The following is a 26,543-nucleotide window of genomic DNA, read 5'->3' as shown; positions in this document are numbered from 1 at the left end:
GGTGAATGTGAGCTTCCACAATCGGGAATCAGTTATGAGACAATACAGGGGTTTTGTAGGGCAAGCACCAAAGTCAGTAAGGAACAAGTAAATTGTTTCCAGGGGAACCTGTGTAGGAAAATACTTATCCATCCTTCCAGAAAAAATCTGCCGTTAAAGACTGCTATTTCTAGTGCCTCTGTTCTTGTTTATGTAGGACATTAATGGGTGCCTTGAAATTAAATCTTGGTGGTGCTCCAGAAGGACCTGCTGGGACTGGCAAAACAGAAACAACAAAAGATCTAGCAAAAGCACTAGCTAAGCAGGTACCAAAATAGAAACTTTTTTTCTTTGCATAGTTTATGTTTGGATATGTAGATATTTCTTGAAATGCCATTCTTAAGTGAGTACTGCTTGTTCTGTACATATAATAGTTGATAAGAAGCACGCGTTTAGGACTGTGTCTATATGACATTTTAGTGTTGTAATCCAAAATCAGCAATAACAATCCCTTCCCATTTTAGATGCTAGGAATTTTATAGTGGACTTTGTAAATACTGACAGATGTTCTCTGTGTGTTTTGTTTTTTTTTTTTGTAGTGTGTGGTCTTTAATTGCTCCGATGGTCTCGATTATAAGGCAATGGGCAAGTTCTTTAAGGGATTGGCACAATCTGGTGCATGGGCCTGCTTTGATGAGTTCAATAGAATTGAGGTAACATTTTAACTTAGACAAATAAGACGATTAAGCTTTAATTTAAGACACAAGAAATTTTAGATTTAGACGTGACAGCATTATTGCCGATTTTCTAGTTTTATTTGTGATATAGCCTCTGTTTTGATAAACACTGACACACAAATAGGTACTCAGCTGTCTGCTGTAGAAGCATATGCCCACTTGTGCTGTGTTGCAGAAGTCTTGTGTTCTGGGTTATTTTAGCTGAAAAAATTGTTCCTATGCAATTTCCTCTTTTGTATGTGACACTCATTTGTTGGGAAAGAACAGTCCTTCTCTTTTCCTTGAGACACTGTGAGCTACAGCTGTGGGGCTGTGTTCATCTATGTTCAGGACAAGGCAGACAAATCCCAGTTGAGGGATTCTAGTGACAACTAGCTGAGTGTCACTAACTGAATGACCTGGTTAACTAGCTGGGTAACCAGACACATCGAATCCCCTCCTTGGTCTTACTCTGATTGTTCTGTTTTTTAATTTGGTCACTGACTTTGAATAAGTTTTATTGTTATTTTGATGGAGTTAGATTTAAGTAAATACTAGTAAATGTGGAAATTCCGTGAAGATCTATTTTGCATGTTTTATTATACTTAACACCTTAATTTCTCTATTTGTCTGATGCAACTTCTTTTTTAATGAACTGAGGTGTTGGCATTCTTGTTTTCCAATATTCTGTTACCTTGATACTTTACAGCACTGAAGACTGGCCCTAGGCTGCCTTACCCCTTTACGTTTACCCTCAATTTGTGGCATTGAGTGAATCAGTCTTTCTGAAGAGCCTGAATTCTTTTTCTGAGGTGAAAGGAAAGTGCTTTTGGAGGCCTCCAGAGGGAGTTCCTGTCCACCTAACTTAGATGTCTACGGTCAGGCAGATGGTATTTCCCGTTCGAGGCTTTTAGGATCCTGCGTTGACCTGTCTGTGTTGGTTGAGTAGGGAGCAGTGGCACTAACTCTCAGAGGATTGCTTCAATAGACAGCTAATACTTAAGCCCAGTTATCAGACACAGGGTGATTTTTCAACTGTAAGAATGCAAATACAGCTGTCAAAATATATAAACAAAACCATTTTATATTGCCTCCAGGTGTCTTACGTTTTCCAATTTGTTCTGTCTGTGTTAGGTTGAAGTATTATCTGTAGTTGCCCAACAAATACTTAGCATCCAGCAAGCTATTATTCGCAAACTCAAAACATTCATCTTTGAAGGGACAGAGATCTCTCTTAATCCTACATGTGCTGTGTTTATCACAATGAATCCTGGGTACGCTGGACGGGCAGAGCTGCCTGATAATCTGAAGGTAAATCTGAAATCCTGATTTCTTGTAGAAATTAAACAGAATTTGCACCTTTTGTTCTATTGTAATAAGGAAAGGAAGGCAGCAATCAAATAGTACACTGATAACCCTTTCAAATGTTTTCTGCTAAGCTTTAATAAATGTTCAGGGTTGTCCAAAATGCACAGGTGAAGGGTCTCAGTCTAATTGTACTGATACCAGTTCACAGCTTAAACTGTGCTCTCTAAGTGGAAATTCTCCTGGTTTACAATGGCCTGGTGATCCAAATCCCAATTTAAATTTGTTATAACTCTACAAGTTGCTGAGACACTGCAGAAAGACTGATATGGTCCTAGTTCTTTTCCTAGCATTGCCACAATTTTTTTGGATGACCTTTTACAAGACATTAACCACACCGTGTGCTAGTTTGTTTCTTATGAAAGTGAGATGAAAGACACCTCCCTTTTCCTCTTTTAGTAGTTCTTTAGGATTGTGACTCTTTCTAAACATTTGTTGCTACAGTGTTTAGCACAGATCTCTTGAACATCTTCATAAGGTCATAATAGAATAGAATTCTAATGCAATCTCATAGATTTCAGATGATTCCTAAAGTCATGAAGATGGAATACAGAGTATAGAAGTTCATGAACTTATGGAGAGATACTATTCTTACAAAACAGGCACAAGTTATTGTCGTACTCCATAGTCTAAGCTGACGTCTTTTTTTCTTATAGGCACTGTTCCGAACAGTTGCCATGATGGTTCCGGATTATGCTTTGATTGGAGAAATTTCACTTTATTCAATGGGATTTCTGGACTCTCGGAGGTAAGACATGCTGAATTTTCCACTTTAATTGAGTCTGATATACCTTATTCCTTTATAAAGCATATGTGTATGTTTCAGGCATACAGTTCTGGAAGGCTGTCCATGTTCCGTTCCTCCAGAAAGTACTTTTTAATCTCCTACTTTCTCATCAATTTTCATTTGCCACCTCATGTTGACATATATGCACCTCTACACAAGATCGTTTGGAAAACATACCATTATATCAAACTGAATTCCTAAATGGCACACACATTCTCTGTCATCGCATAATCTTTTACATTTTGCTTTGTAGGTGTTTTGGGCCATCTTGTCAGCTGGTATGTCTGATAATCACTGCAGTTACTTTGTGTATATGGGTACTTAAATTATTTTCCTTGCATGGTGAGATATTTTCAATCTACATGTGGTATTTTAATATCCACAGTCTCGCCCAGAAAATTGTTGCCACTTACCGGTTGTGCTCTGAGCAGCTGTCATCTCAGTGTCACTATGACTATGGAATGCGTGCTGTTAAATCTGTCCTGACAGCAGCAGGAAACTTAAAACTGAAGTACCCAACTGAAAATGAAAGCGTATTACTACTTCGGGCTTTGCTGGATGTTAACTTGGCCAAATTCTTGGCACAGGATGTGCCATTGTTTCAGGTAAGCTATCAGGCTGGGGTGTTTAAGTTTTGTGATGATGAGGTCTGTTATAAGAACCTACAGAAACAGGTCATTATCTTAATTTAGAACAGTTTGATCTAGATGCTGCCATATTAGTGTAGAGTTATTTCAGTCCACTGATCTGATTGCACTCTTTGGTTCTGTTAGTGTTATTCTGAAAAACACACTTAAAGTGGTACCTTTTAAGTTATTCTATAAAATGTTTTATAAGATATCCTTCTAAAAGGTACTTTGTGCTCTTTCATTCGTGGAAGCCATTCTTTGAAGTTTGCATTCTGGCTTTGTGCTGCAAAAGAGATTTGAACACCTAAATTATGGTCAGTTAAAAATCTGAAGTCAGAATAAAAATGACGAAGTTTCTGCTAACATGCTGCTTGAATGGAAAATGAAGACTATGCTAAGCTACAGAGTAATCAGTATTAAAGACCTAAAAGCTAGGGTACAAGCACACACAGAATCATTGCTCTGAAGCTGCAGAATACATACACTTCTATTTAATCAATGAAATTCTTTCAACCACTTTCACATCCTTTCCTGTAATACTTTTTGGGGCAAATTTGCAGGAGGTTAAGCTTCCTCATACTAAATCCAAAACACAGCAGCTACTGGGAAGAAAATTAACTCTATCCCAGCCGAATCTAGGACACCTTTACAGTACCAGTATGCGTATGAAAAGTGCAGGCACTCATTTCCATCTCATGCATGCAGAATACTTTCATGGCTACTGTTTGCCTAGACGTTAGTTATGTCCAGCTGAAGACATTTCCTCTTAAGCTCCTGTTAACTGTATGAATATTGTTTTACTTGTAGATTTTTATGCTTTGGAAATTTTCCCTTTCTGTAACCTATGTTTAAATACTGTTCTGTTCTGTTTTTCCTTAACAGGGCATCATATCTGACCTGTTTCCTGGAGTGGTTCTTCCTACACCTGACTATGGCCTGTTTGTCCAGGCACTAACTGAAAATATAAAAAAAATGGATCTTCAACCAGTTCCGTGGTTCACTGGGAAAATTATTCAGGTTTATTTTCACATACTTAACTTCTGGTAGAAAAGTGTGAGAGCAAAAATATTCTTCATTCACTGTCTGTCTGTATCATGAATGAATACCTAATAGTTTCCAAGATCAATTAATAGAATATTACAAATAGCATATTTTTACTGAGTAAAATCACGGAGTAAAAGCTTGCTTTGCTCATAATGATTTTTTAATTCAGCCAGCCTGTGAAGGAGTTAACGTGTGTAGTCACATCTTAGGTCTTACGGTTCAGGATAGAAAATTAAACTGAATCTCTTTATTAGCTGAGGCAGTGTAGCCCAATGAACAGAACTCTTGACTGGGAGTCTGGCTCTGTTCCCAGTTCTGCTCACAGTCTCCTTGAGAAGTCTTGAAAGGGATGACATTTCTCACCCTTGCTTATGCTTCACCGCCAAGTTTCCATTGTCTCCCATTTTACTAGTATTAGTGACCTTTTAAAGAATGCTTAACTTTTTTGATTTTTTCCCTTGTGAGTAGTGCAGCCTAGTGACAATGTAATGGCAGGGGCCAAAATGCATGGCCTGGGGCAGAAACATGAAGGGCCCCTCCAGCAGCAGTTCAGACTTCATGGCTTATGTTCAGACTTGGCTTATGCTTCTTTGCAAACCATGCTTTATTCTTCATTTAAGTAGAGGTAGTATTAACTGGTTAGGAATTTAAGCTAAGCCAGAAAATATCAGCCTTAACCTGAGATAAAGAAAAAAAATCTCAGGGCTTCTTCTTACAGGTCTGTTTGAAGGTGTTCTGTGTGATGGCTTTGACTTGAGTTCTGGCAAGATCTTGTTGGATGACTGGAGAAGTGACCACCCTTGCAGTTCAAAGTCAGCCTCTGTGGGATCTGTCATATGACAGATCCTCAGAACTGTAGTTTCAATCCCTTTGTGTTAGCGTCATCGGTAACCACTGATTTCAGTTTAGGTTTTTACAGTGGGCTGTGATCTATAGTGTCTGGTTAGTGCACTCACACCCTGTACAATGACGCTGTTACAACTGAGGGATGACATTTAGCGAGGAGAAAGGGAGGATGTCTCGGGGCGAAGGCCTCTTAAATTATATCAGTGAGAATTGCTGTAATAATATGATGGCCTTCTGATTTGAGTTAATGCTTCGGTCAGCCTTAATAGAATGCAGATATTTGGCTGATATTTTGTCCTGGTGGGTCTGAGTGCAGGAGAGATACCTCTAGTTTCATACACATAATGCTTGCTTTTGTGCTATGTTAAAGAGTCAATCTCTTGTCACTGGTACAGATATACGAAATGATGCTGGTGCGCCATGGCTTCATGATTGTTGGAGATCCTTTGAGTGGGAAAACCTGTGCGTACAAAGTGCTGGCTGGAGCCCTTGGCGATTTGTGCGCAGGTAACATTGTTCAGCTATAAACTTCTCATTAAATTAAGTTATTTCTATGACTAATATTTTTCCTTTGCAGAGATATGCCCAGGTTGTTAATTGTCCTATATTCTGCTTGCTTGACTTGAAAGTTTGTGTTCATTGAACTCTTTTTGTCTGGTATATTTGTCTGGAAGTATTTTTACTGGAATAGGAAAACATACTAATGTGTTTATGCTTTTATGAATTTTGTTAAGCATTGTATTTGTGCATAATACACTTGAAAAAGCTAGCTCTGATAGGGAGACTGTAAGTAGCTCACATAAACATATAAAATCTATTCTGCTCTGCTTTTTTTTTTTTTTTCCATGTGCTTTTGCGCATAGGACTTTGTACTTTCCTTGTGCAAGTAATCAAATTTCTTATTTACTGCTACCTGTCTGCCAAATATCTGAGTTTTTTTGCCTTGGGCGGCTAAAGTAGGATCCTCAGGAATCTTATTGCTCTGTACTTCAGCTGTTGAATAAAACTAACCTAGCAAATTCTCAAGCTCATCTATTTGTCTTTTTACACAGCAAAATCCATGGATGAATTTGCTGTTGCGTACAAAGTTATTAATCCCAAAGCAATTACTATGGGACAGTTGTATGGCAGTTTTGATCCTGTAAGCCATGAGTGGACAGATGGAGTTCTTGCAAATGCTTTCAGGGAACAAGCGTCTTCTACCACAGATGATCGGAAGTGGATTATTTTTGATGGCCCAGTGGATGCAGTTTGGATAGAGAACATGAACACTGTGCTGGATGATAATAAAAAGGTAGCCCAATTTTTGCCAGTAACCTTGTCCTTGATTATACATACCTTATTTTAGTAGTAGCAATATCTGATGTGCTTAAAAGCATTGTTTTTTTGCCGAATTATATGAGTGGGTTTAGTAGATGATATTAAGCTGTTACTTCTCCCTAGAAGCCTTGTCTTACTCCTACTTTATGGAAATGAGGTTGCTCATTGTGGCTTTTTTGTTGACCCTTTTAGGAAACTGAAATACATAAACTAAGTTCTGTAACTGAAAACTGAACTGGCTTAAATTGCTTAGTGAATAAGTTAAAAAAAAAAAAAGCTGCAGGTCATAACTGCTTTTTCTTGCAGATTGATTTAAAGATAGAGCATTGTTCTCTGTGTCTCTGCAAGCCATTACAGTAACACGTGGAAAATTTGAGACAAGGTCAGAAAATATCATGCATTGTGAGAATAGGAGTGAGCGAATGAGGAATGACACTAAGTAGAATGTTCAGTGATTTCATGACAGGCATTGCTTTGAGTAAATGATCCACACTGACAAGACTAGATCATGTTTATGTGATGCTCTTCTTCTAGCTATGCTTAATGAGTGGTGAAATAATTCAGATGAGTCCAAAAATGAGTTTAATCTTTGAGCCGGCAGACTTAGAGGAGGCATCTCCAGCAACTGTCAGCAGGTAATGTGAAAGCATTCAGACTTGAACTGTCCCACCTTGCACATCTATTCCTGTACCATAGTTGTTTGTTCTTCCCAGGTGTGGGATGATCTATATGGACCCGCAACAGTTAGGTTGGAAGCCATTGAAGGATTCGTACATGAAAACACTGCCTCCAAACCTGCAGGAAGAACACCGAGAGCTGGTGCGAGACTTAATTTTTTGCATAGGTCTAATTTAGAAGATTAACTTTAAGGTGATGTTCACAGTTTGCCCACTCAAAGGCAGGCATGCAGAATCAAAACTTTTTGAAGTACTTTCATGATTTAGAGGGTCTCAGATCTCTTAGGGACTTCTGTAAATTATTTTGTAGTGATGAATGTCAAACGTTGTTGCAAGGAAGGTGCCTGAGAGCTGGAGATGCCATGAGTATTAGTGCAATGTGGGAAAAAGTGGAATGTTCAAAATGTTTTGAATTCATTCTTCTTCTGTCTAAGACATCTAGAGTTTAGCTTGAGAAATGCTTATAATTAATATTATTATCATTAACAGCTTGATCTTCAAAGTCTTAGTTACCTCATGAATCCTTGCTAAATAGTCTTTTGTGTACTGGATTGCTTGCAGGAATGAGAGCTCTTTGTGTAGTGTATTGTAGTATATCTTCAGTGTAGATGCAAATAAAAGTGCATGTTGGTGGGAATCAGCTTTTAATCTTATAAAAATTAAAACTCCCTTTTAATGGGCATTGAAATCTAGTAACAGAATCAGAATAAGATTGTCCACAATAGGATTGGAGCTAGAGAAAACATTGATTTCTATGATTTGACAAGACCCTCTGAGTTTTTGCAGGAAACTGGGACCAAATTCAAAAGAAGTACCAAGACTAGAAGAGCTCATTACTGACAGTTTTCTTAGTTCATCAAAACAAAATAATTATTCTTTAACCAACAGATAGCTTGACCCTTTACTGTGCTCCTTGGCTACTAGTCCCTGGGAAAAGGCTAGGTCATGACTCCTCTCCTGTCTTCCTGCTTGAGTTCATGGAGCAGATACCACCAGCCATGGTCATTATTTGCCTGCATGCTGTGGCACTCCTGCTTTCTGGAATTTCTGCTGTGGCATAGTATCTGCTTGTGCTGTTTAAGGGAGGATGAAGCCCTTGTCTTTGTTTCTGTTGGAATAATTTTGTTGTTGCCTAAGCAAAGTAGCAGTCTTCCTAGGCTGAGCTACTGCTCTGCTGTCTGGATTAATAACTGGGTAAAAAAGTTCCTGCTGAAAACTTCTCTGTTGTATAAGCAACTTGTTTTCACCATCAGATAATGATGGTGTGACTTCGATTGCTGAAGTACTGCCTCACACAGGACCTTTCCTGATCTTCCCTCTGGCAATTTGGAGAATTTCTGATGCCTTATGTTTTATTGAGAGAGAATTGAGGGACAGTGGGAAATGTGGCAACTCCTGCATTGTTTTAAAGCCATTTCATTTTTTCCTGGTAGGTCAATGACATGTTTATGTGGCTAGTCCAGCCGTGTTTAGAGTTTATTCACCTTCACTGCAAAGCCGTTGTACAAACGTCCTCTATTCATCTAAGTTATAGCTTGATGAAACTCTACACTTGTCTGCTTGGTAAGTACCCTAAGCCTTATTATTTTTATTTCATTTTTTTTTTCCTGCTGTGTCCCGTGACAAGATGCAGGTTATCAGATGCAAGGAAATGCCAAAGGAATTCCTTACTTTTGAGATCGTACATCACAAGTCCTTTCTCCCTGATCAGAATTAATAATAGTTATTTGACTAGCATACAGACCTCTCACATTTGGATGCTGGTGTCATTACCAAACTGAACATGATCTTGTGAGTGTATTCCATATGTTTTGCTTGCTGTTTGCTAGCATCTGAAGAAAAGAATTAGGACCCTTTTTATATTTTTTTTTCTCATTTATTTTTGTTTGTAAACAGTATTTTACACAGAGGAGATCCTCACTCTGTAGATTGGCTTTGTTCCACCAAAGACAATGCTCTAAGTTTATCTCAGAATACTTCTGCAAAAATGCATTTTGAATTGGGATTTATGGTTATTACTGGCATTTAACTAAAATTCAAGATATGTGTTTTAGATGAAATAAAGCAAACCGAGGAAGAGGAGAAGGAAAGCATGTCTAGTCAGCAGATCATCTTGTGGCTGCAGGGGCTTTTCATTTTTGCTTTGGTTTGGACAATTGGTGGGATCATCGATGCAGACAGCAGAAAGAAATTCGATTTGTTTTACCGCAACTTGCTAATGGGAATGAATGATGAAAACCCACGCCCTAAAAGTGTGAAGCTTACCAGAAGCAATATCTTCCCAGAAAAAGGTGCTTCTTCATAACTGTACTTGCCTGGTCTTTTATAAAGCAATAAGAATACTTGGTGCATTAAGGGAGAATAGAGTGCCTGGCAGATGTTAATTCTGTAGCAGAGCCACCATCTGTCAAGCCTTGGGCTGCACAGTTGCGTGCTTTTTCCTGGCTCTTTTAACCAGGAGTAACATACGCCTCATGTTGTACTTGAAACAATGTAGGTGAATCTGACCTAAAATAATTTGGTGATAATAGTGGCGGTGGAGGGGGGGGGAGTGTACCTTGTGTACTGGGAAGCCTTCATTATCTCACAGCGTTGGAGGTCTCATGCTAAAATGATTGAAGTTTGTTTTTATTCTTTAATCAGTGGGTTTTCCTATGTTGTGTTTTTCAATTAACAGGGAGTGTTTATGACTTCTATTTTTACAAGCATGGCAGTGGGCAGTGGAACTTGTGGACAGAGTACCTCACAAAAGAAGAGCAAGTTATCTCCCCAGGGGCTAAGGTTCACATTGATATCTTTCATTATAGAAAATAATTATTTGACTAAATGATATAGAGGTATAAATCAACTACCTTAGCTAGCTCTGATTCTACTATATCAGGCTGTTTGATCTGCAACATTTCATTAATCTCTGTAGGCTCCTTTTCATGCTTATGCCTTAATTCTGGTACCATCAACATTGAAAGTTCAGCACTGTAGGTGAACGTGGAGCCCTGAAGATGGCTGGTGGTTAAATTTTTGGTTCTGTTTTTGTCTCTAATAGCATCTGATGTTGGGGAAATCATGGTAGGAAAAAGCCAAAGCCTGAATTTCCGTTCCCTGTTTGTTTTTTTTTTCCTGTGGTTGATATTATGGTGTTATAGTTATGAGTTAATCAGAGAAAGCAAGCAAAGGGACTCACTGCTTCTCTGGGACATGGAGAGCAGTACTGAGAGTCCTGGATCCCCTCCATTTCCAAATAGGGGCCCTCACATTTTGAATGGCAGCTGTGAAGGGAAGTGTAGCACAGCAGAGAGCTACAAAAAGTACCTATCCTGCAGCTGAAATTTCAAGATAACTTGTGATGTTTGTTCAGCTTTTCATTCTATTATAGTTGCAACTGTCTGGTCTATTAAGTACCTGAGAGATGTAAGATTACATTTCATTCTGCTGTCTAAAATCTTTTCTTGGTATCTAGTGCACAGCTGCTAATGGTAAGTGGAAGATGAGGAAGAGAAAAAAAAATTCTATAGCACTGTTCCTTTCCCTTTGCACAGTAGGAGAACATAATTAAGCCATACTTAACCCTGCAGTTCTCCTTCCTGGCTTTATATAGTGTCTGTGAACCATAATATATATGTTATAGTTGTGCTATTTACTGTATATACGCTGAACAAGAAGTGGGGCCATACTATCTAACAGAACCTTGTTACAGCCTAGGTTTTCAGAGAAAATAATTTTTTAAAAATGCATTTGTGCTACAGGGTTCCTGTAGTTGCTTGCAAATAGTCTTGTTGATTAAGGCATTAGATGTTTGATTTTCATGTGCTATTTTACTTTCCTGTGTAACAGGTATCTGAGCTTATCATTCCAACAATGGAAACTGCCAGACAAATGTTTTTTCTTAAAACATATGTGGAGCATAATGTCCCTTTGCTTTTTGTGGGTCCCACTGGCACTGGAAAATCAGCTGTAACAAACAATTTTCTACTACAACTTCCAAAGCAAAAATACATCCCAAGCTTCATCAATTTCTCTGCAAGAACCTCTGCTAACCAAACCCAAGATATTATTATGTCCAAGCTGGACAGAAGAAGAAAAGGATTATTTGGACCTCCGTCGGGGAAAAAAGCTATAATATTTGTGGGTAAGGCAGTTTTTTTAAGGATTTTTATATCGTTTTAATTCTGGCTTTAGGCAAAGGACGTGATTCACTGAGACTAGTAATTTTGAATTGCCTCAGTGCTCTGTGGTTTTTTTCAGGCATCCACAGAAGGATTAGTACTGCCCCCTGCTGAAAGGTTTCTCTTTAAGTGATGTTCGGGATAGTTCATACAGATGCAGTGTGACACGAAATAAAATAAAACAAAATCACCAACCACACTAAGTTCAGCCATCACCTCTAAGCATGCCTGTGAAGTATAATGTCATTTGATTCTAGTTAGTTTAACGTGAAGCAAGAATAACAAGGCACAACCTTTTTCCGCCTCTAGTTCATAGCTTTGAAAGAAAACTGTAATTCCTGAACATTTGAGGTTTTCCTATTCAGTGTCTGTGTTCTCCTTAGATGACCTAAACATGCCTGCAAAGGAAGTGTATGGAGCCCAGCCACCTATTGAGCTTCTCAGACAGTGGATTGATCATGGTCACTGGTACGACAAGAAAGATATGTCCAAGATTAGTATCATAGATGTGCTGCTTGTTTCAGCTATGGGTCCACCTGGGGGAGGAAGGAATGATATTACAGGTAGGAAATATATTACTATGGCAAGTGGTTGTCTAATTGACTGAAGTTAAGAGGCAGGTTCAGTTTTGCTGATGACAAATTCTACATTTGTCTATTACTTGTAAACCTACAGATACGTCCACTGGCTGGGTCATTCCAAATAGAAGTCTGTATGCTCAAGGTCAAATCTGTACCTTTTCCAAGGGGAGTTTAAGAAACAATGTTTTTAATGTTGATTGAACCATGAATGATGAAAATTACTCTAAATTTAGAGAATTAGATGCTTTTTCCATTTTTCTATTCTTTGGAAAAGGGAGGGAGTGCATCCTCTTGCCAAGTCTTTCTGGCAGTTCTGTTCTAAAATTTTATCTCCTGCTGTGAAGACAGGCTGCCTGCATTTAGTTACAAGCATGTTGCCTGCAAGTCCATGGTTCCTGTCATATGACCATAAAGGAGGTTGTATTTTCTAATGAAAAAGTTATGTCAGTAAAAGCCCTAATGTAGCTACAGCTACACCTTTATAAGGTACTTTATGCTACTTTGCTTCATATAAACACTCTAATACTTGTATAACTGGATGTGCTTTGATGAGGCTTTATTAAAATAACTATTCTGGTTACAGCTAAATTTGTAAAATTTACTAGTGTATAGACTGAATTTTTTTAGACGAAAGCTGGTAACAAGATACTTCATTTTGTAAAGTTTTACTGTGTGATATCACAATCAACAGGGCTAATGTGAGCTGAAATTTGATTTTGGGTAATAGTGGCCTTGTTGTAATGGAGATTCATGGTTTTTGTGTTAAGAAAAGTGAAATACAGATATAAAATATAAACTGGTTTATTTTTCTTTTGCATCACTGCTGGGGCAGAAATTTGGGAGAAATGAAATCATGGAGCTGAAGCCAGATTCAAATTATGTTGTTTGAGTGACAGTCAATCATAGCTAGCTGAAAGGTGGAAAAATGTTTGGACATTTCTAAATCTGTCTGCATCTTTTTGTGTGTATTACAGGACGCTTCACACGGCACTTGAACATTGTATCTATCTGCTCTTTTGATGATGACATATTAACCAAGATTTTTACTGCAGTTGCTGATTGGCACTTCAGCAAAGGCTTTGAGCCAGTGTTTCTAAGGTAATTTGATATATTTCTTGTAATACCTTTGTCATCTTTTCTCCTGTGATTTATTTGCAGAAATTAAAATTGTATCTCTTTTTCTTCTTAAGGCTGGGAAAGGTGATGGTCCAAGCGACAATGGCAATTTATAAAATGGCGGTTGATAATTTTCTCCCAACTCCTTCAAAATCCCACTATGTCTTTAATCTACGGGATTTTTCCAGAGTTATTAAAGGAGTGCTGCTCTGTCCACACACGCATTTGCAAGTAAGTCGTAGTTTAATTATGTTGCTGTAAGAAAAAGCAATTGAAAAAGTATGTTATTTTTATAATATCAGTAAGTAAACATCTCAAAATACATGAACTGTGATTTCAATAGTTTTACAGAGTTTAAAATCAGGATAGTCCCTGAATACCTTGCTATATATTTTGTGTCTCTGAAGGAGACAGCTGTCATTTTTGTTAATCTTCTCTACATGTATTACAGTTGGGCCCAGAGATCCAAGGCCCATCTGTAAGGGCCTGTACATCAAGTCAGACGGTTCCTTCTCTTGAATTTGCAAACTAAATATACAAAAGAAACAAATGTGGGGAAAGACTCAGTATCTCTCTTTTACAAATGGCAAGCTCATCAGTGAACAAGACTGAATAATTTAGCCCCAGGTTTGCCCGTTGTCACAAACTACAAATGTATATGTACACAAATGTATATGATTTTCATCCTTCTACATTTTTAATCCATTTTCAGTAAATGTCAGGTTAAAGGAGTATTAAAAGTTGTATTTGCAACAGTTTTGGGCAGGGCTTGGGTTAGAGCCCATGAGCCATATCTTTGAAAGATTTGTTCTTTACTTTATGTTGGAAGAGTGGGAAGATTTGATACAGTAGAGAAAAGTGCTTTGACATAAGAGTCCCAGTTTGGATTGGCATGAAGGACAAGATCGGTAACTAGGTGAGGAATCCAGTTAAGTTAGCAGATGCTGAGCCATGTGCTGAATGCCTTGGAACTGAAAGATTCCCACTGAGTTTAGTACAAGATATAGCACGGTCCAGATGGACATTTCTATCCTTTTGTTTTTAAACAAATTCTGCCTGAGCTATATTTACCCATTTTCTTGTATTTACATTTTCAGGATGGAGATAAACTGATCAGACTTTGGATTCATGAGGTTTACCGAGTTTTCGGTGATCGCTTAGTTGATGAGGAAGACAGAAAGTTATTCTTTCAGATGGTACAAGAGACAACATCAAATAGCTTCAAGCAGAGCTTTAATAAGGTATTTTTGCGTAATGTGCTGGGACCAAGAATGAGAATGATGCATTTTCAGAAATACTTAGATATTGAGGTTACACTAGTATTGAACACAATTTGAATTATTTCGATCAGTGCATTTAAAAAGTATGGATTGTTCTTAGTCAAGTTAATACAAATTACTGCTTATCAGAAATATTCATGACTTCAAAAGCATTCTGTGTTGGTACAGAGGACTATCTGGAATAAATGCCTTACACAATATTTGTCTGTGCTTTTGCTGAAGTTAATATTTGGATGAGCCAATAGGAGTAGTGGGTACTTTTCTGAGAAGACTTTTGGGAACTTGTCCTATATTAGACAGCAAAATGTCTCTGTGAAGTATGCATATCTGGAAACTTGCATGTCACAACCTACAGCATATTTGCCATTTAGGATTTTTTTGAGTGTTTTGTCTTGGTTTTTTTCTCCAGACTAAGGTAATAACTAGAATAGCTGGAAAACAGTGCTTCCCACAGTATTATTACTGTGTACATAAGAATGATGATGACTTTAAGGAAAATAATTCTTTAATAGTTTGAATTATCTGTTGATTCTTGTCTTTTCTCTAGGTACTGAGTCATCTCTCACCTACTGGAAAGATCTCTGATGATAGTATTCGCAGCCTGTTCTTTGGAGACTATTTGAAGCCAGACAGTAATGTAAAAGTATATGATGAAATCAGAGACTTAAAACAACTGATAACCGTGATGGAATACTACCTTGAGGAATACAACAATATCAGCAAAGCACCGATGTCCTTAGTCATGTTCAAGTTTGCTGTTGAGCATATCTCAAGGATATGCAGGGTACTGAAACAGGATAATGGACATCTCTTGTTGGTGGGGGTTGGCGGGAGTGGTCGGCAAAGTGCTACCAAGCTAGCCACCTACATGAATGCCTTTGAACTCTTTCAAATTGAAATTACGAAGTCCTATGGAATCAGTGAGTGGAAAGAAGATGTTAAGCGAGTCATGCTGAAAGCAGGTGTTGCTAACAAGAGTGTGTCCTTTTTGTTCTGTGATAATCAAGTAAAGGATGAATCATTTGTAGAAGATATCAACATGCTTTTAAATACCGGTGATGTGCCTAATATCTTTGCAACAGAAGAGAAAGCTGAAATTGTTGAGAAAATGCAAGGTGCAGCAAGGCTGGAGAACAGGAAAATTGAAGCCACTCCCCTTGCTATGTACAATTTCTTTACTGAAAGGGTGAAGAAAAATCTGCATATTGTCTTAGGTCTGTATGCAATGTGTTATTTCTTAGAATGTTTTTTCTTAGGCTTAGTTTTTTCTGCTTCCTAACTGCAAACAAACTTAGGTAACAATTATGATTTTGTTTTTTTCCTAGCCATGAGTCCAATTGGAGATACATTTCGGAATCGATTACGGATGTTCCCTTCACTCATAAACTGCTGCACCATTGATTGGTTCCAAACCTGGCCTACAGATGCTTTGGAAATGGTTGCTAACAAGTTTTTAGAGGATGTTGAACTTGAAGATGACATTAGAAAAGAGTATGAGTTTATCTGTTAAGAAACATATGAAGCAAATGTTTGTTCCCTTCCCCCTCGCACCCCCAACATCCTTGATCAGGAAACTGTCCTTATAAATGGACAATGCTAAGCCAACTCTGGGATTTCAGTGCAAGTAAAAGATATCTACATCTATGTATCTGATGTTTCTGAAAACCAGGCCACTCTTCGAAAGCAGTCTAAGATATTTCTTGTAAGGGGAAAAAACAATTCTGCCTTCACCAACAATAATCTAATTTCATTGGAGTCATTTCCTCATAATTAACATAAAGACAGATTGTATTTTCATAGTAATGTGGAAACATTTTCTCTAGGGTTGTGTCAATGTGCAAATATTTCCAAGAAAGTGTGAGAGAGCTCTCCATCAGCTATTACACTGTGCTGCAAAGACACAACTATGTGACACCAGCTTCATACTTGGAACTGATTCTTACCTTTAAGACTCTGCTGAATAGCAAAAGGCAAGAAGTTGACATGATGAGAACTCGTTACCTTATGGGACTTGAAAAACTTGAGTTTGCATCTTCCCAAGTAAGTTTCACATGAAAACACTGAATATGTGCCATATGCATGCTTTAGTATGGGGTCTGTATAAGCTGATTGAAACTTACAAAAATAAAACTTATTAAATTTCCTCTTCACTATATTCATGATGCTACTGATAATTTTCTATAGAAAGCCAGCAGGAAAAGTTAGATTACTGCTTAGTCATTTTAGGGAATTGTGGTATATAAATTCAGATTATATCACTTAATAGAAAGCTACATGAAATTGATGGTACTCATTAAATATTGAAGGAATAAACCTTACAAATGTCGTTATTTTCTCAAAACCTTATATGGAGAATCGATGCCTCAGCATCCAAATACGTATTACCCTTTTCAAAATATGGGAGAAGCTGAAGAATATTGTAAGACAATAATAAACATTAATTCCTGAGTAGATTTCCAGTAGGAAATTAATCAGGTTCCAGGTAAATAACCCCCTTTTTCAACCCATGTGATCCAAGATGAAAAGCAAAGGGGCTTCCAGGTACTTGCTGGATGAAGAAGAACGTCCAGTTTGCCACTGTTGTTGTCTTCCAAGTGTCTTTTGGATTTTGTTTTCCACCTGTGCAATAAAGGATTACTTGGGGTTCCATAAATTGAAACTGACTGTGAGGAAAAAAATACAATTAGTCAATTTATTTGTCATCATTGAAATTAAGTGGATCATAAAAAAGCAAGCGTATTGCATGGATGATTAAAAAAATCCTTTCAAAAAATCTATTCAGTTAAATAAAACAGCTCTTAATAAAAATAGGCTAGAGAGCTATTTTAATAATTATTTAGATCAAATGTCCCTTTTTAGATTGTATTAATATAGTGCCTTCTGTTCTTTCTTCCTAATGCATACTGATGTGAAATGCATGCAATGTTTACACAAATTTCTTCTTGATTTCCTGTTATGTTCATCAGGTTGCAGAGATGCAGAAACAATTGACTGCCCTTCAGCCTGAACTGCTTCAGACTTCTGCAGAAACAGAGAAAATGATGATCCAAATTGAAAAGGAAACAACTGAAGTAGATGCAAAGAAGGAATTAGTTTCAGCAGATGAAAAGGAGGCTAATGAAGCAGCAGCTGTTGCTAAAGCTATTAAGGTAGTGTACAAGGGCTTGAGCCTTCATGGATTCCGAGGCTTTCCAAGTAAATGGGAGTTGTGATGATGTGTTAATGGTATGATCCAAGCTCTTAAAGTAACAAAGTTGTTAGCTGATGGTGAATGAGATGTTCCTAGTATAAACAAGGTAAATTTTGGCTGTTTCGAGTATGACTCTATCTCACAGTACTGCATAGCTTCCATTTCTAGTTCACATCCGAAAAGCTGTATAGCTCCTATTTCTGTACTAATACATTCTCCTTCTCAACAGATTGAGTAATGAAGTTATACTGTTTCCAGGCCCAAAGACGGTTTAGAGTTAGCTGAGGTAATTTGGCATAGCACTGTCTGGAACCCTGTTAGGCATAACCTAAGAGATATTGCTATAACCAGACATCTATAGCACAGAATTTCCCATGGGAAGCTGTAGGATTCCTCAATATTTTTTTTTGTAACTAGTTGGAAATGTCAGTGATAGATAAGACAGATAATTACTGAGATCTGAGTACATGATAAAGAATTTAAGCTACACAGTATATATTTTTACTTGATCAGCACTGTAAGATTTAACTAAGAACAGCTGTATCTAACCTGTATTTTAATTCTTGTCAGACGTGAGAGACTTTGATCTTGAAAGCTTGTCTGGCTTTTTGAGCTATCAGTTCAGCTTATGGAAGGTACTAATTTCTCTACAAACCTTCTCTCTTTAAACTGCACAGATAAATTGTGAAAGTAGTTTTCTCTCCAAGAAACACAATGTTGTGAAGAGTCTTTTTATTAGGTACTTGTAAGCAGAGAAGGTTCTCTGAGCCTGTGCTGGAGTGGGGTAAACAGGCTGCAGACATGGTACTGTAGGAAGGTTTACAGGCTTCTGCCCAATGTCTTAACAGGACGAATGTGAAGGAGACCTTGCTGAGGCCATGCCAGCTTTGGAGGCAGCACTTGCAGCTCTTGATACCCTGAATCCTTCAGACATCTCTCTTGTGAAATCCATGCAGAATCCACCTGGTCCTGTTAAGCTCGTCATGGAGAGTATCTGTGTCATGAAGGGAACTAAACCAGACAGAAAGCCTGATCCAAGTGGCAGTGGTAATGATGCAGTATTTGTTATCCTTGCCCTAGGAATGCTTGGGGTGCTGCTGTGTGGTACTAGTGAAGTGCTTCTGGTGTGACTGCAGTCATGTGCACTAGAAGTGCATTTTGCTAGCAATGACTTACAACCACGCTGAATAGTTAAGAGCTGCTTTTGCCGTTGTAACATACTGCACTTGCTTGACACTGTTGTACAAACTTTGTAAACACGATCCCAGTCACCAGCACAAAGTCATCTCTTCAACTTGCTTTGAGCCAATCTCAAGATTTGCATTGCCTTGAGGGAACTCTGGGAGCTGGAGATGTGCTGTGCACCATTCACCTGTATTTTCCCCTCTAATCTCTGCTACCAAACTCTTATCAGTTATACTGGGAGACAGAATTCTAGGTATACCCCTGCCATAGCTGATGACTCTTAACAAGCTCTTTCTGTGTGGGTTATGTTTTTACTGTGGGATTGCACAGGATTTGCAAGGTAGGAGAGGAAATAGACCTTTTTCTTTCACTTTTCTTCTACCTTATGCCCTCACAGTTCAACCCGTCACAATTGAAAATAAGAATTCTATAAATGTCTTTCATCCAAAACTGTCTTACCTAGGTTAGGAAGGAATGCTTTCACATAGTTACTGATTTAGCTAATAACCTATGCTAAGAAAGACTGTATAGTAATTTGTTTTCCTTATTTTGCTTGGTTGATGTAGAATTAATACAGAATTAATAAATATGACAGGTTAGTGATGCTGAAGTTCCTGTCTGAATGTCTTTAGGAAATGATTTTCTGAAACTAGTTAACAGGGGTTGCATAGTAAAATTCTGTTGCAAAATCATTAATGTTAATTCTTCATATTATGTTTCAAGGATTTTTTCAGTTTGAACATGGATGTTTTAAACCTGACTTCAGTATTATTTGCAATATAGGTAAAATGATAGAGGACTACTGGGGACCATCTAGAAAAATTCTTGGAGATCTGAAATTCCTTGAGAGCTTGAAGACGTATGACAAGGATAATATTCCTCCTGCAATAATGAAGAGAATTAGAGAGAGGTTTATTGATCATCCAGATTTTCAGCCAGCTGTTATAAAAAATGTCTCATCTGCCTGTGAAGGACTATGCAAGTGGGTGCGAGCCATGGAGGTATATGACCGTGTTGCAAAAGTGGTTGCCCCAAAGCGCGAACGTTTGAGAGCTGCAGAAGAAATGCTGGGCATTCAAATGCAGAAGCTAAACATAAAACAAGCAGAACTTAAGGAGGTAGTTGATCGTCTGCAAGATTTAAATGATGAGTTTGACAAAATGAATGACCGGAAGAGAGAATTAGAAAATAATATTGAAGTCTGTTCACAAAAGCTTGTCAGAGCTGAACAACTAATTAGTGGTCTTGGTGGAGAGAAAGATAGGTGGACAGAAGCTGCTCGATTATTAGGAATTCGGTACATAGACCTTATAGGAGATGTGCTGTTATCATCAGGAACTGTGGCTTATTTGGGAGCCTTTACTGTCGACTACCGCTTAAAATGTCAAAAGCAATGGCAGGTCCTGTGCAATGAAAAGAACATACCGTGCTCTAGCGATTTTAGCTTAAGTAATACATTAGGGGATCCAGTCAAAATCCGTGCGTGGCAGATTGCTGGATTGCCAGTTGATTCTTTTTCTGTTGAAAATGGCATAATTGTTTCTAACTCAAGAAGATGGGCTTTAATGATAGATCCTCAAAGACAAGCTAACAAGTGGATAAAAAACATGGAGAAAACGAACAGGCTGTCAGTTATCAAATTAACTGACACACATTATGTGAGGACATTAGAAAATGCTATTCAGCTTGGAACACCAGTCTTACTAGAAAATATTGGTGAAGAACTAGATGCTTTCATCGAACCCATTTTATTAAAGCTAACTTTCAAACAGCAAGGAGTAGAATACATGAAATTAGGGGAAAATATAATTGAATATTCAAAGGATTTTAGGTTTTACCTAACAACCCGCTTAAGAAATCCTCATTATCTTCCTGAAGTGGCTGTGAAAGTTTGTCTACTCAACTTCATGATTACACCTGTGGGTCTTCAGGACCAGCTTCTTGGAATTGTAGCTGCAAAGGAAAAGCCTGAGCTAGAAGAAAAGAAAAATAAACTGATTGTAGAAAGTGCAGCTAACAAGAAACAACTAAAGGAAATAGAAGATAAAATCCTGGAGATTCTTTCCAATTCAGAGGGAAACATCTTAGAAGATGAAACAGCAATTAATATTTTGTCTTCATCCAAAGAGTTATCTGAAGAAATCTCCGAAAAGCAAAAAATTTCCTCTGTAACTGAGATGCAGATAGACTCTACTCGAATAGGGTATAAGCCAGTTGCTGTTCATTCAGCTGTTGTTTTCTTCTGCATCTCTGATTTGGCAAACATAGAACCTGTGTACCAGTATTCGTTGATTTGGTTCATTAACTTGTATGTTCATTCTATTGCTGAAAGCAAAAAGAGTGAAGATCTAGAAGAGAGAATTAAAAATATAACCGAGCATTTCACAATAAGCATCTATAATAATGTCTGTCGTTCACTGTTTGAAAAGGACAAGCTGTTATTCTCCTTTCTTCTAACAGTAGGCATTATGAAGGGAAAAGACCAAATAGATGATGAGGTTTGGCGTTTCCTGCTGACGGGAGGTGTTGCTCTTGATAATCCTCACCCCAATCCAGCTCCAGATTGGCTGTCTGACAAATCATGGGCTGAGCTCATACGTGCGTCTAGTCTGACAAACCTCCAGGGACTAATGGAACATGTAAGAGAGAATTTTTCAAAGTGGAAACTAATATATGACTCTTTAAGACCTCATGAAGAAACCTTCCCAGATGCATGGAGCACACTGATGGGATTAGATCGCATGGTTGTTCTCAGATGTTTGAGACCTGACAAAATTATTTCAGCAGTGCAGGAGTTCATTGTGGAAAATATGGGAAGAACGTTTATTGAACCACCTGCTTTTGATCTTAGAAGAAGTTACAGTGATTCAAATTGTTGTGCCCCTTTGATTTTTGTATTGTCACCAGGTGCTGATCCTATGGCAGGTGAGATTGGTATTAAAAAATTCTTTTTTTTATCTGGTTAAATGTCATTGAGTGTGACTAAACCGTTAATAGTGTAGGCCCCTTTGTTTGATCTTTAAAGTATAATACAGCTATGGTGGAATTGCATCTGCCCATATATAAACAATGACAGTAAAATTGCTAGAGGGTGGAATGAATGTAGTGGTGATGAAATGTCTCTGAGCAGCAATTTAGGGATCTAACAGCTTGTAACATCCAGACCAGTTTATAATTTATGCTTGCATTACAATTCTTTCAGTGGGTGTTTAGGACGTGCCCCAGTCTTTGTTGCAATCCCTTCTCCAGAAAGTTTCCTCCCTCTCAGTTACTAATTAAATGGTGTGTATGACCACACTTAAAAACACATCTGTTAAATGTCCTTTAAAAAATAACCACCCAGATTATTTTTAAACCTGTTTTTTTACTAAAAGAATTGTAATATGGAGCCATACCATCAGGATGTATTTCCAGGATGTACTGGTTTTGATGGCAAAGCTGCGGGGCTATTTTTAAGCAGATCTAAAGATCCAATTTACAGCTCAACCCCCATAAAAAATTGTACCCATGCAACAGCGAGTAGAGAGCTGTAGCGCAGGCTAGAAATGAGCACTTGGGGCTAAAGGAGAGGACAGTCATTTAACCTGGCTAGTTATTGTGGTATTCTGTTTTTAGTATTACTTATACACCTAAATTTTAGCATGTGCCGCAGAAACACAGTGACTGATGCAGCATTTGATACTACTTCTAGGTTGATTTGGTAGGCACTTTTTTCAGTTGAGTAAAATATTTGTTGACTTTTGTCCCTTTAATTAATTTTTACATTATAAAAATGATGAACATAACAGAAATCTACTTTCTAATAGAATTTGTCTTTGTTTGCATGTGTGAAACTTGCCATCCTAGGTTTGCTAAAATTTGCTGATGATATTGGCATGGGAGGTGCAAATATTCAAACTATTTCGCTTGGACAGGGCCAAGGCCCAATAGCAGCAAAAATGATTTATCAGGCTATTACTGATGGAACCTGGGTAGTGTTACAAAACTGCCATCTTGCAACTAGCTGGATGCCTGCTTTGGAAAAAATCTGTGAGGAAGTTATAGTGCCTGACAGTACCAATGATAAGTTCAGGTAGGGGTTCTAATATTTTGCTCTTTTTAATGGGAGTATTTCTTGTTTGCTGAAGAGATTAGTAAAAAGAAATGAAACTGCTTTTGTGTGAACAACTAATATAACATTCGTATTGTTTATGTGCAGTGATAAAATAAAGAGACCTAATTAGGATGTCATCTTTTTAGCTGTCCAATATAATCTGCTTTATGCCTGCATTTTAGAACAAATTTAGATGTTTTCATTATAGTCAAGCAAGTAATAAAACTTAGTCTTCTTCAGATCAATATTAAGGATTTTTCAATATTGCTGATTTTTTTGATAATGTGCTTTTTAAAATTCTTTTCAGGTTGTGGTTAACTAGTTATCCATCAGAAAAGTTTCCTGTTAGTATTCTTCAGAATGGCATCAAAATGACAAATGAGCCTCCAAAAGGAGTTAGAGCGAACCTTCTTCGATCGTACCTTAATGACCCCATCTCCGACCCTGTGTTCTTCAGCAGTTGCCAAAAGCCAGAAATGTGGCAAAAACTGCTGTTTGGCCTTTGCTTTTTTCATGCTGTTGTGCAGGAAAGGAGAAGCTTTGGCCCACTGGGTAAGTTTTAGATTATTTTGCAGGTTGTTTCAAAAAGATCAGTAGTTTTGAAATGTATTATTGGAACCTCTCTGTAAAAAGGCAGTATTGTTGTTAGCAATATTACAAGAGTGCAATCTGTATTGCACAGAACATCATGAAGTTTACAAGCTGTTATTTATAGGGATTATTATTTAGGCAAAGCTACTCCTGAAGCTACTAAAGTATTACCCTGGGGAAGGACTAGAAAACACCAGTTTTCCAAGTAAATATATTATACAGTTGTTATATTAAATTATAGCTTACGAAATCATTAATTTATTGCTGTAGTTCTTACCACGAAATCCAGTTCCATTTTAGATTGTCATAATTAAAGATGTGTCTTCTTCAATTCTGCTTTTGTTATTAAGGTGTATACTTCATTTTATCAAGGTTAGTGCATGTGTTTACTTGGTGTGAAACAAATTTATGTAGCTGCAGTGTATTCATAACACAGCAATGAAAAGATACGTATGAGTAAGATTCGTGCTTTCAGATTGTCTGTAATATTGAAATATTTGGAAGACTATATAGAATTTCTACATTCAATACAGAAATGTATGGAATTATAGATTCCATTTTTGTAACTATATAAAGCTTACGCTCTCCACTGGTGTACATGAAGTTCTCAGCCTTCCATTCTGACTGAGTCTGACTTCCTCATAACAGGTTAATGTTACAAAATGTTATATTTTGACTGAAAGCCATTGTCCTTATTTTAATAGGCAGCTGTTCAAATGAACGCTTGACTGCCAGTATGAAAATACAAATTTATTGCTTAAAATAAAAGTATGTTTTGAAAGTGACAAAGAGGTCATTTTCAAAAGCAACATCTACTGCTTACTGTGACCAGCTGTCTGGGTAAGAAGGGTGGTTGCAGCAATAGCCCTATTTTTTGGTCGCACTAGGGGTTTAGGTTTTCTGATGGATTCTTTTATCTGGAGTATGCTCCTGTGTGGTTTGTTTTTTTTAATTGTACTGTTACTCTGAAAGTCATCTACAAACAGCATTAATAGATGGGCAGATTGATTAAAAATTAAAATCAATCGATGAATTAAAACTCCTGTCATTTCCAGAGTGCAACAGATTAGCTGAAAGTACCAAGCAGGTCTGTACTCTACTTAAGGTAAAATATAATTTTTCAGGAGTATGTGATGCCAAATGCCTGTGCTTGTGTTTTAATTCTATAGAAGGATGGTAATGGTGCCTTAGGCTACAATATTGTTATGGAGTCATATTGTCCCTTGTGCAATAAACAGCCTGGTAAATTCCAGGGCTGCTTCTAGCTATTGTCTGGCAGCTGTTATCTTCAGATCTGTAGTAGCAATATAGTACCAATACCATCATTTTCTGAGCATAGTTGTCAGTACAGTGCACCATTGCCCTGTATATGTTTTCTGAATTGAACAGGTTGGAATATTCCGTATGAGTTCAGTGAATCTGACCTCAGAATCAGTATGCGACAGATCCAGATGTTTCTGAATGAATATGAAGAAATCCCATTTGAAGCTCTGACATATCTAACAGGTACAGGCATTACACCCTCTAATATGTGTTGACTTTACTAGGCACTTTCAGCTGGTACAGTGATAAACTGGTGAGTTACAGAATCACAGAATGGTAGGGGTTGGAAGGGACCTCTGTGGGTCATCTAGTCCAATCCCCCTGCTGAAGCAGGGTCACCTACAGCAGGCTGCACAGGACCGTGTCCAGGCAGGTCTTGAATATCTCCAGAGAAGGAGACTCCACAACCTCCCTGGGCAGCCTGTTCCAGTGCTCCGTCACCCTCAGAGGGAAGAAGTTCTTCCTCATGCTCAGATAGAACTTCCTCTAGCTCAGTTTGTGCCCATTGCCCCTTGTCCTGTCGCTGGGCACCACTGAAAAGAGTCTGGCCCCATCCTCCTGACACCCACCCTTGAGATATTTATAAGCATATATTAGGTCCCCTCGCAGCCTTCTCTTCTTCAGGCTAACAAGCCCAGCTCCCTCAGCCTTTCCTCATAGGACAGATGCTCCAGTCCCCTCACCATCCTCGTAGCCTTCTGCTGGACTCTCTCCAGTAGCTCCTCATCTTTCTTGAAGTGGGGAGCCCAGAACTGGACACAGTACTCCAGATGGGGCCTCACTAGGGCAGAGCAGAGGGGGAGGAGAACCTCCCTTGACCTCCTCGCCACACTTTTTATTGAGTGGATTCCATTCTGGTTTACTTTCTTGGCCTTCACATACAGATAAGTTGGATCCCAAAAACTCAGATGTCTTTGCTGTCTTGGCTTATATATAGCTAGAAGAATTACTAATGGTCCAGCAAACCTCCTGGTCTTTGTTTCATATATGTCAAATAAAAACATCAATGGCCTCTGATCCTGACACAGTAAGCATTGACAGTTTACCTGAGGATGTGATAATACTCATCAGTTTAGAGCAGGAGGTGTTGACCTGTGTAAAGAACTTGGTTGCTGTGGCTATTCAGTTCTTTTTCTCCAGAAAGACAGCTGCTTTTGGCACCTCCTTTGTCAACCCTATGAAGATCATTCCTGATTTTTGCTAATATTATGAATAGCTTTATGAAAAATAATTTTGGGAGTCAGGACTGAAGTAATAACTGTGAACTTCTGGCTGTTTTCTGTACTTTACATCAGTGTAAACCTCCCCTCATTGCTTGGACATTACTTAAATGTCCCCAACGCCTTCTGCACAGGGGTATTGCATATTTCTGATCGGTTTTCTACTGTATACATACATAATCAAGTGAAGTTTGCATGAAAGGAACTACTGTGGCATGAGTAGCAGTTTCTCACACCAACTCACAATGTTCCTAGAACCTTTCATCAAGACACACAAATTGGACCCATAGTTCCAAAGGTGTTGTTAAAGTGCCTAATTTCTGTTGAATCAGTTGAAGTATAGGACCTAAAATCTTTTGAAGATCTGGAGCATCGGAACTTACTGGAGCTATACATTATTGCAAAACAATTTTTATTTGTTCATTCACTTTCAGTTTT

At 38.0% G+C, this 26,543-nt stretch overlaps 1 protein-coding gene across 1 annotated transcript in view; it reads left to right on the top strand.

Annotated features, from left to right (window-relative positions):
* Positions 1–26,543, top strand: part of DNAH3 (dynein axonemal heavy chain 3) — an 86,602-nt gene that overhangs the window by 51,981 nt on the left and 8,078 nt on the right. The window contains exons 31-57 of the mRNA XM_075436173.1: positions 197–305; positions 579–692; positions 1,830–2,006; positions 2,717–2,808; positions 3,233–3,452; positions 4,359–4,493; positions 5,762–5,873; positions 6,419–6,660; positions 7,221–7,321; positions 7,400–7,505; positions 8,797–8,926; positions 9,418–9,654; positions 10,041–10,144; positions 11,195–11,489; positions 11,910–12,089; positions 13,082–13,205; positions 13,298–13,454; positions 14,321–14,464; positions 15,051–15,717; positions 15,829–15,994; positions 16,327–16,543; positions 17,470–17,652; positions 18,542–18,740; positions 19,662–21,803; positions 22,725–22,950; positions 23,279–23,523; positions 24,952–25,068. Of these exons, the coding sequence (XP_075292288.1) occupies positions 197–305; positions 579–692; positions 1,830–2,006; positions 2,717–2,808; positions 3,233–3,452; positions 4,359–4,493; positions 5,762–5,873; positions 6,419–6,660; positions 7,221–7,321; positions 7,400–7,505; positions 8,797–8,926; positions 9,418–9,654; positions 10,041–10,144; positions 11,195–11,489; positions 11,910–12,089; positions 13,082–13,205; positions 13,298–13,454; positions 14,321–14,464; positions 15,051–15,717; positions 15,829–15,994; positions 16,327–16,543; positions 17,470–17,652; positions 18,542–18,740; positions 19,662–21,803; positions 22,725–22,950; positions 23,279–23,523; positions 24,952–25,068 (6,941 nt within the window). The remainder of the gene's footprint in view (positions 1–196; positions 306–578; positions 693–1,829; positions 2,007–2,716; positions 2,809–3,232; positions 3,453–4,358; positions 4,494–5,761; positions 5,874–6,418; positions 6,661–7,220; positions 7,322–7,399; positions 7,506–8,796; positions 8,927–9,417; positions 9,655–10,040; positions 10,145–11,194; positions 11,490–11,909; positions 12,090–13,081; positions 13,206–13,297; positions 13,455–14,320; positions 14,465–15,050; positions 15,718–15,828; positions 15,995–16,326; positions 16,544–17,469; positions 17,653–18,541; positions 18,741–19,661; positions 21,804–22,724; positions 22,951–23,278; positions 23,524–24,951; positions 25,069–26,543) is intronic.

The sequence above is a fragment of the Opisthocomus hoazin genome, chromosome 15 (genome assembly GCF_030867145.1).
Source record: "Opisthocomus hoazin isolate bOpiHoa1 chromosome 15, bOpiHoa1.hap1, whole genome shotgun sequence".
Lineage (NCBI taxonomy): Eukaryota > Metazoa > Chordata > Aves > Opisthocomiformes > Opisthocomidae > Opisthocomus > Opisthocomus hoazin.
The sequence above is the reverse complement of the archived record's forward strand: the minus strand, read 5'-3'. Positions and strand labels throughout refer to the sequence as shown.